This window comes from Miscanthus floridulus, chromosome 2 (genome assembly GCF_019320115.1).
Source record: "Miscanthus floridulus cultivar M001 chromosome 2, ASM1932011v1, whole genome shotgun sequence".
Classification (NCBI taxonomy): domain Eukaryota; kingdom Viridiplantae; phylum Streptophyta; class Magnoliopsida; order Poales; family Poaceae; genus Miscanthus; species Miscanthus floridulus.
This window is the reverse complement of record NC_089581.1, coordinates 138,751,950-138,771,277: the sequence shown is the minus strand read 5'-3', so window position 1 is coordinate 138,771,277 and position 19,328 is coordinate 138,751,950. Positions and strand designations below refer to the sequence as shown.

Genomic DNA, 19,328 nt, shown 5'->3' with positions numbered 1-19,328 from the left:
AAACATAAATAAATATGCATGCTTTAGGATGATGAAGTGTTACACATGTATCACGATGATTAACAAGATTAATTTAGCTTGAGTACAACTCTCCTTCGCTAAACAATTGGGTTAATTACTCACTAAACACTATTGTTTTTTATCATTAACATGTTAATCATGAGAACACAATCATGTAAGTAATTGCCATGGAACAGCAAGGCGTTAGTGTTCCAAGGTCCACAATCAACCCCAAAGTTCATTCAATTCATTTCAATGATTTAAGAAAATCATTTTTTGTATTTTTATTAATCCATCAAAGGCATCCAAATTAAGTGAGCATATTATTTTCATCAAAACAGGACCAAACTTTTTGTGGAGATTTATTTTAGCATGTAAAGCATATACACAAAATTTCATGATTTTCAGATAATTATTTTAACCAATAAAAATCATGGAAGTTTTATTTATTAATTAAAAGAGGTAATTTTTAGACCAAGCAAAAGTACTGATTTCCACCAACTCATATTTTTCTCTAATCAAACAGGAGATAACAAGCTTACACAAATTTTTTTATAATTTTATCAGCTTTATTTATTTAGTTATGAATTAATCAAATTTTAGGGTTTATTAGCATTTTCAGAAAAATGAAAAAGGATAAAAGCCTTTCTCACCCATTTCCCTCTCACCCTCTCTGACTAACAGTCGGGCTCGGTCAACCGCACACAGTGCTCCCACGCTGACCATGGTGCTAACGGCCGTTGACCACGTGGGTGCTCGCCGACGGCGAGCTCGCCGGCTATGGGACCTACCCCGACGGACTCAGTACTCTCTCACACAGATGCTAGTGGTGATGGGTGAACAGATGGAGCTCGATAGTGAGCACGACGACAGCTCTGGTGGATCAATGATACTCCGGCATGGCGGCTAAGGTCATCGGCAGTGATTCTGGTGACGCCAACTAGCTCTACAAGACCCTCTCGACCTCACAAACACACTAACAGTGCTAGACGAAGGGTTAGGGTACGGTAGCATACCCGCTGGTGGCCATGGCGGCACGGCGGTGCTCCGACATAGCGAACTAGCCCAATGGCAAGGTTCCCAATGGCACGAAGGCCCCCAGCATACTCAACTCCCTCTTGCGCACACACCCGAGGGGTCTGTCGAGTGCATGTGGCTTTGCTACTCACGCAACTACGGTTGCAGCGGCTCGACAAGGCAGAGCACACTGACGTGGCGGTGCTCTAGCCACAATGGCATGGTAGAGGTTAAATGGACAACATGGTTAGACTCAGGAGCTCATCGTGACTCTAGAACGGTAGCTGGTTGAATCAGGGACGTAGTGGAGATAGCTCGTCGACGTCGAGGACAAAAGCAGCGGCGTGAACCAGCAGCGAGGGCACGTTCCGGTGCATCTAGAGTCCCACTGTGAAAACCGACAAGCATATGAGCAACAGGGTGATGAGAGAAAGTGAAAACAAGAAAAAGTTGGAGTGGAGGTGCACCACAGAGGGCTAGCCATGGTGAGGTGGCTCACAATGGTGCAGTGAACATCGAGGAGGAAGACAACGGCGTTAGGACGACTCCGGTAGCTAGAGCAAGCATGAGCTGGCTCAAGCGGTGCACGAGATGAGGGCAAAGCTGTGGCTGAGGTGAATTGCGGTGGAGTGGAGCGTTGGCGGTTAATTTGACGGTGAACCAAGGGCTCAATGATGATGGTGGAAATAGAAGAAGGGGAGCTCGGTGACCGACTAGTGACTTAAGGATGTCAGGGCGGCTTCTAGGTGTCCAGCTCTAGCTTGCAAAGCGCCCAGGTGAAGCAGTTGCATGCTGGCACACGCGAAGGTGGTGCAACCGTTCAGTGGCGGTGGCAGCAAGTAGGTAGGTAGTCTGTTGCCGGCGACGTGCACTATAGTAGACTAATGGCTAATGGTCTTTGTCCATTTTCTCCCAATTCTAAATGGCAACTCACTGAGATCCAGAAACAAAATTTGTTCTCCATACTTTGATCTTCAACTTTGCTTCAAGCATCAGCATCTAAATCTAACTGGATTAGAAGATCTAACCCAAAGAAGGATGGAAGATTGAAACTAAAAACTCAGCATAGACAGACTTGCAGTTAGGGTTTTGAAAATAGTCAACTTTGCAACTTTGGTGAATTAATTAGTGACTAATTAGTGAGCAAACACTTCAACCAATAACATCATTGTGAAGTACAAACTTCATACTTTCAACTGATGCCATTGTTTGAGCAAGTTTATTCATGAAATCCATTTTAATAAAGCCCACAAAAATGAACCCAATGCTGATTTCCAAGATAGCTAAAATGGCTAAGTGCTGAAACCCAAGTTTTGAATTCAAATTTGAGGCTCAACTTTTAAGGTTTTGGACTTGAATTCATGCCCCTTACTTGACACTAGTGTAAAGCACCATCTTTACACTCTAAATTTTATTAGAGCATAATTTCAAGTATTTTAATAAAATTAAAAAATATATAAGGCCATAAAGTACCTTAAGAGAATTTTTAAGTTTTAACTCAAGCATCACACATGCATTGCATTTCTAATAAAATAAATATTGATTTTAGTGGATGCAAGGCATGATTAGCTATTATGGATGATCAACATGCAAGATGATGACATGGTCAAGTTTTAGTGATGCTTAACACCTAGGGTGTTAAGTGGATGACTATACAAGATACACTTGGGTATTCTTTCTAGTGGATAAGAGTGATGTGTTTGCAACATTCAAATCATTTGTCAAGTGCATTTACAATAAGTTTGAGACAACCATCAAGAGAGTTAGAAGTGAAAATGGTAGTGAGTTCAAGAATACAAGAATTAATGAGTTGTGTAATGAATTTGGAATTAGACATCAATTCTTGGCCAAGTACACTCTACAATTAAATGGTCTTGTTGAGAGGAAAAATAGAACACTCATTGATATGGCAAGGTCTATGCTTAGTGAGTATAATGTGAATCAATCCTTTTGGGCCGAAGCTATCAACACGACTTGATATTGTAGCAACCGATTGTATTGTCACCCATTGAAAGAGAAAACACCTTATGAGCTCTTGAATGGTAGAAAGCTCAACATTGCATATTTTCGAGTATTTGGTTGCAAATGCTATATCTTGAAGAAAGGCACTAGATTGAGCAAGTTTGACAAGAAATGTGATGAATTCTTACTTCGATACTCAACCACTAGCAAAGCATATAGAGTTTAGAATTTGGCAAGTGGTACTCTTAAAAAAGTTTATGATGTTGAATTTGATGAAATCAAGGGTTCCCAAGATGAGAATAAAAATCTCGAAGATGTAAGAGGCATTCAACTTTCAAATGTCATGAAGAACATGGATATTGGTGAATTAAGGCCTATGCAAGTGAATGATGAAGAAGATGATCAAGTGCGAATGCTCTCTAACTCAATGTGCAAATTGACACTAATCAAGCAAGTCCAAGTGGCTCTCATGAAAATTAAGAAGATTAAGTGGCTAGTACATCATCTCAATCTAATGATCAAGCAAGTGCAAGCAACAATGTTACAATACTCCAACCAACTCATATTGCAAGGGATCATCCATTGGACACTATTATTGGTGATATCTCAAGAGGTGTACAAATAAGATTAAGATTAGCATCATTTTGTGAACACTTCTCATTTGTATCATCCATTGAACCTGTAAGGTCGAGATGGCGACTAGAGGAGGGGTGAATAGTCGTTTCTAAAACTTAATCGCGTTGGCTAACCGAAACAAGTGTGGAATTAAACTATCGGTCTAGCCAAGACTACACCCCTCTATCTATGTTCTCTAGCACCTTACAAAGATCCTAATTAAGCAACAAAGGTGTCGGACTAACTAGAGCTCACCTAACCAATTCTAGGAGCAAGGTCACATAAACCTATGCCACTAGTATTTCAAGCAATGATGGAGCTCCTATACATGCTAGTATGCAAAAGTATAAAGCCAACTAAGCTCACTAGCAATGCTCAATAATAAGGCAACCAATGCCAAATTAGAGAGCGCAAATACTTAGCTACACAAACTAAGCAAAGTGACTAATAAGGTTACACAAACCAAATTAGCCACGCAAGGGAGCTACTTCTATGCTACACAAGCAAAAAGGTAACTAGTGAGCTACACAAGCTAACTAATCACAAGAGCAACTACACAAGCACAATGTATATAAAAGCAATCACAAGCTTGTGTAAGGGGATTGCAAACCAACGGGAAGAACAAGGTTGACACGGTGATTTTCTCCCGAGGTTCATGTGCTTGCCAACACGCTACGTCCCCATTGTGTCGACCACTCACTTGGTGGTTCGGCGGCTAATTGGCATCACCCGCCAAGCCTACATGTCGGGCACCACAAGAACCTATCCTGAAAGTGAGGGTAGATCAATGACATGCTTAACTAGAGTTGCTCTTTGTGGCTCCCACGGGGCAAGCACAATGCCTCTCACAAAGCTCTTCTCCAGAGCACCGTATAAGTTTCTTACAGGCTTCGACGGAGACCACCACCAAGCCATATAGAAGGTGGCAACCTCTAAGAGTAACAAGCACCACCGGCTTGCAACTCGATCACCTAGTGCCACTCGATGCAATCTCACAATGCAACACACTAGAATCATACTCACTCGCAATTGATTCGCACTCTTGTAAGCACAAGTGAGTTAGAGGACATCCAAGCACACCTACACAAGCCACATAGGCATGACGGTGCTCTACAACCAACCCAAGGCCGACCACACACTCCTTTTATAGCCTCAAGGGCTAAAATAGCCATTACCCCTTCACTGGACAAAGTGCGTACTGACCGGACACGTAGGTCATAACAATCGGACGCTGGAACCCAGCGTCCGATCACTTACAGAGAGGTTCCAACAATGTTTTTTAGTGACCGGACGCGTCTGGACTCTCCCAACATCCGGTTGCTTTTGGACACACTAAAAACACTGACCAAACACTATGACCAGACTCACAAGTGCTGACCAGACACAGACCCTAAGCGTTTGGTCATTTTTCACGCCAGCGTCCGGTCACAGACCTTTCAGCGCTAAAACAGCTATAACTCTTAGCTTCGAACTCCGATTTCGATGATCTTAGGCATTTTGGAAAGCTTACTCAGAGGGCTACACATCCCATGTGCATACTTGATCCAAATCACAATGGATCAAAGTAGTATTCCAATCCAAGGACCATCCTATAGTTTAGAGTACACCGAAAAACCTTTTTCTCTTCTCTAAGTTGATTCACAACAACTCTAACTTCTTCTCCTTTGCAAATGTGCCAACACCACCAAGTGTGCACCACCATGTGTATGTGTGTTAGCTTTTCATAAACATTTTCCAAAGGATTAGTCACTCAACTTGCCACGCCACTCGATCCTAGCGATGATGCAAAGTTAGATCACTCAAGTGGCACTAGATGACCGATATGCAAATAAGTTTGCCCCTCTTGATTGTACGGCCATCTATCCTAAACCCGGTCATCAACTTCTCTGCACACCTATGACCGGTGAAATGAAATGCCCTAGGTTATACCTTTGCCTTGCACATTTCATTCCATCTCCTCCAATGTTGATGCAACACATGCACCAACATGATCAGCAATGATATGATCCACTTCATAATATCACATGATCATATTGGTTCATCGATCTTGACTTCACTTGCTTTTCATCGTTGCCTTCGTCCATCGGCGCCGTCTTGCTCAAGCTTCACCGCCACACGGTCTGTCGCTCCAAAGCCTCTGACTTGCCCTTCATGCTTGCAACCGGTCCATCAAGCCAAGTCTTGTCTTGATCTTTTCCACCTTGATCACATGACTTAATGTCATGTCTCATGTGCAATAAGCTCCTTCATCATCACATGTGTGAGCTTTGAAACATCTCCAAACTATTTTCACCTTCATGCCATATATTGCTCACACACATGTACTTGTGGACTAATCAACTATATATCTCACATAAACACAATTAGTCCACTAGGGTTGTTACTCAATTACCAAAACCACGCAAGGACCTTTTAGAACCAAAGAAGATAGAAGAAGCATTGATGGATATTGATTGGGTGAATGCTATACATGAAGAATTGAACAACTTCACTAGAAATCAAATATTGGAACTAGTTGAGAGACCAAAGAACCACAATGTGATTGGAACCAAATAGATCTATAGAAACAAGCAAGATCAAGATAGGATAGTAGTAAGGAACAAAATAAGATTGGTAACATAAGGCTATACATAAGTTGAAGGCCTTTACTTTGGAGAAATATATGCCCTGGTTGCTAGATTGGAAGCAATTAGAATCTTGCTAGCCTATGCTTGTGCCCACAATATCAAGCTATATTAAATGGATGTCAAGAGTGTATTTCTCAATGGCTACATCAATGAAGAAGTTTATGTTGAGCAACCTTCCGGTTTTACAGATGACAAGAAGCCCAACTATGTGTATAAGTTGAAGAAGGCATTATATGGTTTGAAGCAAGCACCTAGAGCATGGTATGAGGGGTTAAGGGACTTCCTACTCTCTAAAGGGTTTATGATGGGCATGGTTGACACCACTCTTTTTACCAAGAAGATTGGCTTCATTTTTATGAGCATTTCTCATTTGTGTCATCCATTGAACCAAAGAAGATAGAAGAAGTATTAAAGGATGTTGATTGGGTAAATGCAATGCATGAAGAATTAAACAACTTTACTAGAAATTAAGTATGGGAACTAGTTGAGAGGCCTAAGAGATACAATGTGATTAGAACCAAATGGATCTATAAAAACAAGCAAGATCAAGATAGGATAGTTGTAAGAAATAAAGCAAGATTGGTAGCTCAAGGATACACTCAAGTGGAAGGTCTAGACTTTGGAGAAACATATGCCCCTGTTGCTAGATTAGAAGCTATTAGAATCTTACTAGCCTATGCTTATGCCCACAACATCAAGCTCTATCAAATGGATATCAAGTGTGCATTTCTAAATGGCTATATCAATGAAGAAGTATATGTTGAGCAACCTCCTAGTTTTGAAGATGACAAGAAACCCAACTATGTGTACAAGTTGAAGAAGGCATTGTATGGCTTCAAGCAAGCACCTAGAGCATGGTATGAGAGATTGAGGGACTTCCTACTCTCTAAAGGGTTCATGATGGGCAAGGTTGACACCACTCTTTTCACCAAGAAGATTGGCAAAGACTTATTTATATTGCAAATCTATATTGATGACATCATATTTAGATCAACCAATCAAGACTTTTATGAAGAGTTTGGAAAGATGATAGCTAATGAGTTTGAGATGTCCATGATTGAAGAGTTGAGTTACTTCCTTGGTCTTCAAATCAAGCAATTGAAGAATGGTACATTTGTGAGTTAAGGTAAGTACATCAAAGACATGCTCAAGAAGTTTGGCATGAATGAGAGCAAGGCCATTAGCACACCAATGGGAACAAATGATAATTTGGATAGTGATGCAAGTGGCAGTCTGGTGGATCAAAAGTTGTATCAGTCTATGATTGGAAGCCTACTCTATGTGACCGCATCAAGGCCAGATATCATGTTTAGTGTGTGCATGTGTGCAAGATTTTAAGCCTCACCAAGAGAAAGTCATTTGAAGGCTACAAAGAGAATATTGAGGTACTTGAAGCATACATAAAATATTGGTTCGTGGTATCCTAAAGGAGCAAAGTTTGAATTTGTTGGATATTCAGACTCTGACTATGCAGGATGCAAGGTTAAAAGGAAGAACACCTCGAGCACTTGTCAATTGTTGGGAAGATCACTTGTTTCATGGTCATCAAAGAAGCAAAATAGTGTTGCATTATCAACCACCGAAGCCGAATACATATCCGTCGGTAGTTGTTGTGCACAAATCCTTTAGATAAAGGCCACCTTGAATGACTTTAGAATCAAGTTCAAAAAAATGCTATTGCTATGTGGCAATAAAAGTGCAATCAAACTCACCAACATCTGGTTCAACATGCAAAAACAAAGCACATTGATGTCCGCCACCATTTCATAAGAGATCATCAACAAAAAGGGGACATTTATATTGAGAGTGTGGGCACCGAAAATTAACTTGCCGACATATTCATCAAGCTACTAGATGAGAAGAGGTTTTGCAACTAAGGAATGAGTTGAACATATTGGACTTCTCAAATATGTGTTGATGCACCCCCCCCCACTTATATTGGACTTTGATAAACTAGGTTAGCACTTAGGATTTCATCAATTAACCAAAACTAAACTAGAGCTTTCACTAGTGCCGCTAGGTGTTGGAATACATGCATATGCATTTAGGTTGCACAATCGGGGAGAAGTGATTAACCTTTGAAAAATATTTGTAAAAATGCTAACACACTTGCACGTGATGGTGAAACACTTGAAGTGTTAGCACATTTTATAAAGGTGGTAAAAAATGTGAAGAAAAGGAGGCGTAGCCGGGCTCGGGGTGCTGCCATGGGGGCACCGCCATGCCCTATCCGGTGCACCACCACCCCAATGGCGGTGATCGAGCGAGGAGGCCGAGAGTGGCATGTTCGGTTGGGGGCACCGCTACCCTATCTGGTGGCACCGCCACCCCTAGGGCGATGCCCACCTGGACTCGACTAAGGAGCAGTAGTGTGGGCGTGGGTACCGGTGCGTCCGGTGTACATCGCCGTCGTGTGGGCGGTGCACCGCCTGGTCACCACCACTGGTAGGGCGGTGTCACCGCCGCTTTTTACCCGAGAGCAAGGGAAACTAGTTTGGTCACTGTCACGGGCACCGCCGCCCTAATGGCGGTGCACCGCCATTTTATCCAGAGACTAGTGCTTTCGGTGAGTTGGCCGGGTGGTCACCGCCACCCCAGGGGCAGTGCCACCGCTGCCTGTCCGGTGGCCGCCTGACCAGTCAACTAGCCGTTGGATTTGACCGTTGGGGGGCACCGTGTCCGGTGCCCTCGCAGAGGCTGGCTCCAAAGGGTAACGGCTCTATTTGCTTGTGGGCTTATAAATAGAGGATGTGGTTGGCCTTGGTCACTCTCTTGGCACTTTTAACAGCTGCATACACCCTTTGAGAGCTGAGCACACCACTCCACTCACTTGCACACTTAATTTGATCATCTTGAATGAGATTAGAGAGCCTCTAGTGCATTGCTTAGTGGTCTAGCATCTTGTAGCACTAGTTGGGCGATTTGGGCTGGTGGAGATCTTGTTACTCTTGTGTTTGCCGACACCTAGACGGCCCGGTGGTTGGTGTATCGTCGAGTGGAGGAAGGTGATTATCTCCGGCTCCGATCATTGTTATCGTGAGGGGTTCTTGTGCTTTCCCCGACGGAGCGCCAAATGCAACTCTAGTGGACTGCGCGTGGCTTGTGGATACTTATCTTGTGTTAGTTGTGCGGCATCCGGTTGTGGGTTAGGCGTGTGATGCCTATTAGCGTGTGAACCTCCAAGTGAGTAAATCGCCACAACAGGGACGAGCTTGACGGCGAGTAAGTGAACCTCGGAGAAAAAATTGATTGTGTCATCATTGTCTCCTTAGTATTCTCGGTATTCATTGTGATTGATCATTTGCCACGACGGTATATCATCCCTACCTCTCTTGCATTATTTTTCTAGTGTAGCTAAGCTCTTTAGTGTACTTAGTTTTGAGAGCTAGCTTGTGTCTTGTTAGTGGTTAGTGAGGCTCTTTAGTTAGTATTTGAGAGTTCACTAACTTAGAGATAGTGACTTAGTCCTTTGTGTGTGACATAGAGATTATAACTACTAGAATTGTGGTAGGTGACTTGTATTTTTAGTAGGCTAGCGCAAAACTTGTTTCGCCTCATATTTGTCTAACATTTTAGCTTAGTGTTGTTGTAGATTTTTTAATAGGCTATTCACCCCCCTCTAGCCATTAGGACATTTCACCCTGTGATGGAGAAGATGAGCGGCGCTAGTTTTCTTTTTGGAGGAACCGTGAAGAACTGAAGCGGAACACAGAGCAGAGTGGGACGAACGACGTCATGGGCAGGAGCGAGCCACATGAAAAGACGGCAGGGAAACGAGTGTGTGGGCGTGCGGCGTCTGGACAAGGACGGACGCCTATGTCAGAATATTATCGATAAACTATATATATTATAATAGAAATTATGGGTCAAAATATATTTTTAAAGATCACACAAAGTCAAATCATACCTTATATTTGAGAACGGAGGAAGCAGTGAAGACACTATACGAGGTTTCTATCGACAATTAAATATTTATGATAACTTTTTTTTGAAGCACATAGTATAAATATTTATGACAACAGTGTGTATATATAGCATTCAACCTACTCCCTCCGACCCAAAATATTTGTTGCTTTCGCTTTCCGAGAAATAATTTTAACAAAATATATATTAAAAAATATTAATATTTATGATACATAATTAGTATCATCGGAAAGATCTTTGAATCTAGTTTTTTAATAAATTTATTTAGAGATACAAATGTTACTAGTATTTTCTACAAATCGAGTCAAACTTGTGGCATAAAAACCGGAAACGACAAATAAATTGGGACAGAGGGTGTACAAACTTACAAAGGCACGCTCACACCTATCTCTGTGCGAAATCTTTGCTCGGAGCATTTCGCACAATTTAGCAATGATGTCCGTCATTCAGCTCCGGCGGACTGATGCGACCCGGAAGTCGCGGCGCGGGTTAATGCGAGAGCGAGAGGCCGGCGAAGGGCGGGCGGGACAGGGCGGGGACAGCGTGGGACGCGGCACGGAGCACTCCAGGGCCCCGGCCGGCCACCCATGTCGCCCGTGCCCGCGGCAACCAGCGACACCCCCGCTGCCCCTGCGCGGGTGCTCTCCCTTTCCGCCCCCGTCGCTTGCCGCGGTGCCACTGTGCCAGCGTGGCGTACCCCGCACCCGACCGTGTCCTCCGTGCTTTGCTTTAGCGGTTGGCAGTGGCACCGCTCCGCTCCGCTCGCACGGTTTGCATTCCAGTACACAAGACTACGACGCGCGTATAAATTCCAGGACAGAAGATGCGCAATCAAATGCAGTTTGTGGTAGCTTTGGACTCGAATATTTTTAAAATACAAATACGTTAAAGTTGGCCGCGCGAATTCGATACTTTCCTTTAGTTTGTGATTGTGTGTACTATAGGTGAGTTTAATGGTTATTATGTATGTATGTATATATATATCCATAGTACTAGTACTAGTGCAAAAGATGCCGTAGATGAATTATACTACTTGATCATCTGCATAAATTAAAGATCCTATATATGCACAAGCACAATTTGAGTAGTATGGAACATCTAAGGATTGGTGAATGGCGAGGGAGACATTGAATCAACCAAAGTCCATACCAAAAGTTCTCTTTTCCTCCATGGTGTGTTCGTTTGGCTTATAAGCCGTACTTTTTCAATCAACGAATAATATTTTTCTCTCATAATAAATCAGCTAACAGTATTTTCAGTCATAACTTATCAGCCAAACAAACAGGGTATAGCTGGCTTTTGTTTTAGTGGTTTGCTTACCTAGGTTTGGACGTATTCGTGGGAGTCAAGACAACAAGCTTTTGTGCTAGTGCTCATTTTCGGTTTATATAAGTAACTCTTGGTTTTTTTTGCTGAACTGCTTTGCTTTTTCATTTGTCTCTTCTATAAATCTTCCAATGTAGGATAAATTTCTACGTTGGGCGGGCTTTCCAAACTCCTCGCTACCTGTTCTTTGCATCATCAGTTTCAGACCACAATCAAGCTCTGAGGCCTTCCCGAACACGCCATGCTGGATAAGAGTGCCCACGTCCATGTCGGATTTGCGTCTCCATGTCACATTTGGTTGTGGCTCTGTAGAGGTTCAGATGAGCATGTAGTGTCTTCGCGAGGCAAAGACCGCGGACAGTCATCGAATTTCGCGTTGGACGTATCAAGCACCCAAAGACATGATGCTCGCTTGATCGTTTCTGTGGCTTATAAGGCGGCTGATGTTGTTTTGTTGTGGGAGAAAAATACCGTATCATGACTGATAAACATGGCTGATACGATCAAGCTGGTAGGAAGTCTACAACGGGAGCAAAAGCAAAAGCAACTTTGTTTGGAGGTGAAAGCGGTGGAGTCATGTTGAATTGTACGTGTTGTCTTAGGTTGAGAGTTTTGGAAGCCTAGATGTTTAATGCCTATATATGGGCCGCAACTTTTCGGTGAAGCTAATAAGCTTGTTAGCCTCCGCCCATGAAGCCCTACATTGTTTAATTCGAGCATCCGAAGCCATCTTTCTCAATTTCAATGAGTCCAGTGAGAGGATTGAGGGTTTTAGGAACTCCGGGGGCGCCCTTAGTGAGAGCTTTGGGACGACATGGTGTCAGAAGATGATGAACATCTTATTAGCATGCGGAGACATCAAAGTCATTGAGCTTCGATTGGTTAGTGTCAATAGCGAGGGTTGGTGCCAGGGGAGGCCATGTCCATCGGAGCCTGATGGAGACCAGTGGTGAGGGTTGGGGGGGGGGGGGGGGGGGGGGGGGGAGAGCTCAACCGAACTTTGATGAAAAAAAATGCTAAGGGGTTGTATTGGCCATAGTGGAGGGCATCGACTATGCCTTACTTTTAGTAACATTTTCATGCTAAATTCACATCTAGTTCTGACGGGCACCATATGTTGGTGGCAACAAGACTCGTTGTTAAGCAAGTTGTCTCCAACCTGTTACTTCCTTCTCTCACGCTTTTTGTTGCTAGTATGCAATCCGACAACTGTCATACATAGTAGTTTCATTTATGATATTTATTCGTTTCAAATTATAAGACAGTTCTGTTTTTTCTAATATACCTTAAAAGCTATATATCTAAACATAAACGTATACGTAGATACATAGCAAAAAATTGATAGCGGAGATAGTGGTTGTGATAATACTAAAGTATATACATGTGTCTCTAAGATACTATTATAATACTGATTCCGTTTTTCCAAACGATGTACTGTGGATGTGAAGCACCATTCATTTCAGGTGTAGATGTAATCTTTAGCCCACGCAAAGCAAGATTTAGCCGTTGATTCCTCCTTGATATAATAGGATGAAATTATTTGTAAGGATATGATATTACAGATCCGGCGATAGTAGTATTCCTTCCAGAAGAGAAAACGTAAAAAATCATGGGGAAAATAGAAAACATGTGGGCACCTCGCTGCACCCTCCGTACCTCTCCTCCACTCCTGACCCTCCAACTCCAACGTTCCCTCCCTGGAAGGAAGTGGGCCACCTCCCGATCTCCCCACACCGACAATGCTGCCGCGCCGCGCGCGGGCGCGCGGGCGCCGGCGCTGCTAGGATCCTCGCGCGACCCCGCGCCACGCCGGCGAGAACCCCGACCACCACCCGGCGGGGCGAGGGCGACCAATGCGCGAGCGCGCCCGGCACGCGACCCGGGTGTCACCGATGCCGCCGCCCGCGGGTGGCGAGGACCCCGAGGCCGACGCGGCGCCCTCCTGCAGCGGCAGCGGCTCCGCCGACGAAGCCGATCCGCACGAGCGGGCGCTCCCCAACGGCGACATCTACACGGGCCAGTGGCGCGGCGCCGTGCCCCACGGCGCCGGCAAGTACCTCTGGGCGGACGGCTGCATGTACGAGGGCGAGTGGCGCCGGGGCAAGGCCACCGGCCGCGGCAGGTTCTCCTGGCCCTCGGGCGCCACGTACGAGGGCGAGTTCCTCGACGGCTTCATGCACGGCGCCGGCACCTACGTGGGCGCCGCGGGGGACACCTACCGCGGCGTCTGGGCCAAGAACCTCGAGCACGGCGCCGGCGAGAAGCGCTACGCCAACGGTGACCGCTACGACGGCGAGTGGCGCGCGGGGCTCCCCGACGGCTGCGGGCGCTACGCCTGGCGCGACGGCACCGAGTACGCCGGCGGCTGGCGCGCGGGGCTCATCCACGGCCGCGGCGCGCTCGTCTGGGCCAATGGCAACCGCTACGATGGCGGCTGGGAGGGCGGCCGCCCCCGCGGGCAGGGCACCTTCCGCTGGGCCGACGGCAGCCTCTACGTTGGCTTCTGGGGCCGCGAGGCGCCCGGAGGCGCCGTCCATCAGAAGGGCGTCTACTACCCGTCCCCGGCGGCGACGGGCGACTCCCCCCGGGCGCGCGACCCGAGGGACGTGTTCGCACGGGACCTACCGGAGTGCGTGCGCTCCGGAACCGAGGCCCAATCAGCGCTCACGTCTCTGAGATCCCTCAAATGGCTGATGCGGTCGGTCAGCGGGCGCGGCAGCTCGTCGCCTGGCCGGAGCAATGGCTCGGGAGGCAGCCTCGTGCACTTCTGGGGGTCGGACGGGGAGGTCAAGTGCGACCTTGGGGACGACTGGAGACGGCGGAGCGTCAGAGAAGGGAGGGGGCTGCCACCACCGGCGCCCACTCTGGCTCCACACCTCCCCATCCCCAACGGCGCGCCCCTGCGGCTGTCCAAGAGGCAGGGGATGACCATTGCCAGAGGGCACAAGAACTACGAGCTAATGCTCAATCTGCAGCTCGGGATCAGGTGCATTTCTTGGCCGTGATGATTATCAAATTGATTTTTCTGTGTTACCTAGTCGATGAGCTTGAAAATGGCCATTTGATATCTCACATAGTTCCAAAATATTCTGTGATGCGACATTGTTAATTAAGCCTTTAATACTAGCTATCTGTGACAATTTATATCAACTTTCTGGGAAAGCAATGATCCCCTTCTCTCTTAACAATTTCTGCGTATTAAAGCCTTAAATTTTGCCATCGTGCATTGAGAATCTGTGGATTTCCTAGAGCTGGTCACCTGTAGCTCTAGGAAATCCTGGATCTAGAGCTACAGACATGTTAGGGCATTTATATGACTCATTTCGTTTATATTTTAGATTAAATAAAAATATTTAAATCACTTTAATATAGTGTACAAACTACAGATCCAGCATAGATCTTTGAGCTAGAGCTATGCCAAACGGGCCAGTAAGGGCTTCAAACTGGAACAACAGAGCATGTTCTGGATTTTGATGAGTAAACAGATGATTGAGTGTTGTACATCAGGCTTAGCACTGCCTTAGGAATTGTTATCATTAGTTGAAAAACTAATGACACTATTATACTGACTCAGTTCTGATTCTGCTTTCTGAAATAGAGGACAATGACTACACCTTACCTAATTTACTTTACCAATCATGCTTTATGTATGCACTCTCAGTTCTTGCGAATGTGCTACATATTAGATCAGCACAATAGTTTCCTAATTCTTTTAATATATGTTTTCTTAGGTGAGAGGATTTGTTCTTATCTCTAGAATGTCATATTCCTTTCTGACAACAGAAATAAATTTCTTATTTCCTGAATGTGCTTTATGGAATAGGCATGCAGTAGGAAGGCAAGGTCAAGTTTTATTAGACCTGAAATCATCAGCATTTGATCCAAAAGAGAAAGTGTGGACAAAATTCCCTCCTGAAGGCTCAAAATATACCCCTCCACACAATTCTTGTGATTTCAAATGGAAGGATTACTGCCCAAAGGTGTTCCGGTTGGTCATCGCTCCCATAATAAAGATGCATAGTATATGTTCTTAATCATTTCATGGCGTTATGCTCATCAACGTATACATCTATTCAATTGCAGGACACTCCGTAAGCTGTTCAAGGTTGACCCAGCTGACTATATGTTGTCCCTCTGTGGAGATGATGCTCTTCGTGAGCTCTCATCCCCTGGCAAGAGTGGAAGCTTCTTTTACTTGACGAATGATGATCGTTACATGATAAAAACAATGAAGAAAGCTGAAGTGAAGGTATATCTCTTGCTGTCTTTTTCCAAACGCTTTCTATGCTTCTCATATATGCAGAAGTTTTTCTGAATGCATTATTACCTATTACCACACAGATGCTTCTGCGGATGCTTCAAGCTTACTACAATCATGTCCGTGCATTTGAGGATACCTTAGTGACAAAGTTCTTTGGCCTACATTGTGTGAAGTCTGGAGCACACCAGAAGAAGGTTAGAAAACTATATTATTGCCTGTAGCCTCCTCGTCACTTATCCTTGCTATTATTATTTTATTTTTCCGTTTTTTGGAGACGGATAGCAGGAACTATTATTCACTAAAGAGAAAATATAGTTTTACCAAGTTACAAAACTGATAGCAACTGGATTCATCAGGAACACTGACACCTAAACACCGAAAACGCACAATTTTACATACTAATGCATCATACTTGTCATTGTCAAACAGAACATGTTAGTATTGAAACATCATTTATTTGGCTGACTTTATGTGTCCTTCGTACTTACTGCTCAGGTCCGTTTTGTGATAATGGGAAATTTGTTCTGCTCTGATCATACTATCCATAGGCGATTTGATCTGAAAGGATCATCTCTTGGCCGTATAACTGACAAGCCACCAGCAGAGATTGATGAGTATACAACTCTGAAAGACCTTGATCTTAACTTTATCTTTCGGTTACAGAAACATTGGTACCAAGAGTTTCAAAGGTGTGAATATCTTATGCCTGATTCTCATGTCATTATGACCTAAGGAGTGGTCAGTAACCTTGTTACTTTCACCCTTGTGCTAATGTAGATGTTAAATATCTTAAAGCAGGCAAGTGGACAAGGACTGTGAGTTCCTCGAGCAGGAGAAGATTATGGATTACAGTCTATTGGTGGGTGTACATTTTAGAGGTAAGGAAGACATATCTGCATCTGCAGACGGCAGATTTGTTGAAAGCTAAAATCCTGACTTTGTTATGTGCATTCATTGAAGGTGCCATTGACATTGATGGTGACAAACCTGCAACACCTCGCGTTTCAAGATGGGACAGGGATCATTTTCGTTCTGATCCAAATAGGTAATGATTCTAGTAAAATCCTAGTTATAGATTCCTAATTAGTCATTTTGTGTTTGCTTAAAAAAAAGTCACTTTGCGTACCAGAACCCAGGTTGTCATTGGGTTAACTCGTTCTTCAGCCTTCTAATGTGATAATTGGTACTCAAACTTGTTCATGCATTCTAACAGTAATTTTATTAATTTTCTTTGGCTGAGCAGGTGGTCAAAAATTAAACTTGGAGCAAACATGCTGTCAAGAGCTGAACTAACAGTCCGAAAGAAGGATAGTGATGTTTTTGGAGAGCCAACTGGGGAGTACTGTGATGTTATCTTATACTTTGGGATTATAGACATACTTCAAGACTATGATATTGGCAAAAGGCTAGAGCATGCCTACAAATCTTTTCAATACGATTCAACATCCATTTCAGCGGTTGATCCAAAACAGTACTCCAGGCGCTTCAAAGATTTCATATACAAAGCTTTCCAAGAAGATAAAGTAGATAGCTGAAATGGTTTTGAGACACTGCAACTGATATCGTCTGTAACTTCAAAATATGAAAGATCAAGCTGAGGACAGTGCATTGTGACATTTGATTGACAGGCTTGTACATTATCAGTTTGCTGCACCTTACAGGAATTCAGCAGCTTCTTAGGAAGGCGTCAGGATGATTGGGTCTCTGAAGCATCTGGTGGTCCCACAGTTTCCAGGAATCAGACTGGCTGTCATGTAAATATAAAGCAACGTGCACAGATACGGAGTTCAGTCATTCACAAAAAGTAGGAAATGTAACTTGCAGAATCAAATTATACATAGAAACATGTAATGGAATGTGCCGAGCCTTTCAGGGGTCGTAAATGTTATTTGTCTCAGGATACCATTCTTGTCTTGTCTCGGTACTTTTCAATAGATTGGGGGGCAAGGGGGAGTTTTCCGATTCCCAGATTTGCACTTTCTCTTCTTTTCTTTTCTTCCTTTCTTTCTTTCTTTTTTTTAACAAAGCACGACGAGGGCTTATTTGATTGATAGAGGCACTTCACACTTGGAGAATGTTGTCAGTCCAAAATCCTAATTCGACTTCGTTAACCGTTTTTTCCCTGGATGCCAGAGAACTACATGTCACTGCATTAAAGATTATTACCTCTATCTTTGTCATCCATTGATCTGAATGTATCCATTCAGTTATCTGAATATCTGAATGCTTAAAAGAGAGGTGCGTTGATGGTGTTTCTAATAAATGTAAGAGTAAGAAGAAAGCAAGGTTCATTATATCAGTTAATTTGAAGGTGGAATATAATCTGCTGAGAAATCATGTCTTTGGCCTTTCCTATACACTGCTGTGGTGGACCAGCTCGATGCAGCTCACAGCTGAGGCATCAAACGCATCAGTTTCTGGTATTCCTTGAGGGTCAGCTTGTGATGATCGCCATCTGCTTCGTATGTTAGTTTCTGTTTTTTTTTTAAAAAAAAAAATAATGAACATAAGTATTTCGGCCTCCAACATCCACAAATGATTAAATGAATGAGTATAGTCGTTCAATACAAACTCACAGTACTTAGACCATACTTCACCATAGGGTGATACAAAATTTAAGACACGAGAATAAGAAACTAGACTTAAGCTTTAATCCTATTTCGGTTCGCCAACCAAACTTTGAGGAACTCCAGCACCAAATCTCTAACAATCAACTGAGGTCCTCGAGTGACACACGTGTGGTACAGCTTGAACGAACTTGAAGCTTGGCGTGGAAGATCTATGGCAAGTTCCCCTGTCCTACACATCCAAACTATCCCCTTCTTCCGGCGGCAAAAAAACAAGAACCTGGCTAGTGGCTAGCGTTTCAGTGATAAGGAGCAAGGACAACGCTGAGTGCCTCCGGTGAAGGCCCTCAAGACCCTGGGGGAGTCAACACATCACCTAGCTTATCTCGACCATCAGTAACCAAGGGCATCGGTGAGCTATGCCTACCCGTCATCACCCATTCACGCCTTGGGCCTCCACATGTTTACGTGTCTTTGGCACGAATCTCCTAGACGGCGCCTCTAGGGAGAGAGATGACATCGAGCATGCGAGGACCCGCCCAAGCCAGCTTAAGCAAATTAACCTCAGTAATCCCTAGAGCTACCTTCCGCACACTATACTAGCACAAGTCACAGGACCAAGTTGCATAAATACACATATGACCACCATAAACTCAATATTCAATCTTATGAAGAGACTACACAAATCAGCGAAAGTATACATGAAAGATATTATATATCAAGTTAACAAATCTACTTTCTAATTTGAGACTCATACCTAACCTAAATGTGATTTGTGATAGCTATGCTACCATCTTTCATCTAGGTTGAGAGCCCTGCGTTGCGATTTTAGTTTCTAGCTAATAACCCGTGGGCGCCTTTGAGCGCAGCATCACCACAATAAGCTCAATTTTAATCTATTTTTAATTAATATTTTTAAAAATAATCTACTCAAAAACTATTTTTAATCTAACATGTTTGGTCGTGCCAGCCCGTGTGCCATGATCAAATCATGCCATATGCATTGGTGACAACTAACAAGGGCTTCTC

At 44.0% G+C, this 19,328-nt stretch overlaps 1 protein-coding gene across 2 annotated transcripts; it reads left to right on the top strand.

The window, feature by feature from the left end:
- Positions 1-13,115: 13,115 nt before the first annotated feature.
- Positions 13,116-17,698, top strand: LOC136531016 (phosphatidylinositol 4-phosphate 5-kinase 6-like). Of its 2 annotated transcripts, none has more exons than XM_066523722.1 (8): positions 13,116-14,457; positions 15,295-15,459; positions 15,555-15,720; positions 15,813-15,926; positions 16,228-16,421; positions 16,528-16,610; positions 16,693-16,777; positions 16,976-17,698. In XM_066523722.1, the coding sequence occupies exons 1-8, from the start codon at positions 13,325-13,327 to the stop codon at positions 17,265-17,267; spliced, it is 2,232 nt and encodes a 743-aa protein (XP_066379819.1). In that variant the 5' UTR covers positions 13,116-13,324; the 3' UTR covers positions 17,268-17,698. The 2 variants fall into 2 exon arrangements, with proteins under 2 accessions (XP_066379819.1, XP_066379823.1); XM_066523726.1 differs by having other exon boundaries at positions 13,117-14,457; positions 16,531-16,610.
- Positions 17,699-19,328: the final 1,630 nt, after the last annotated feature.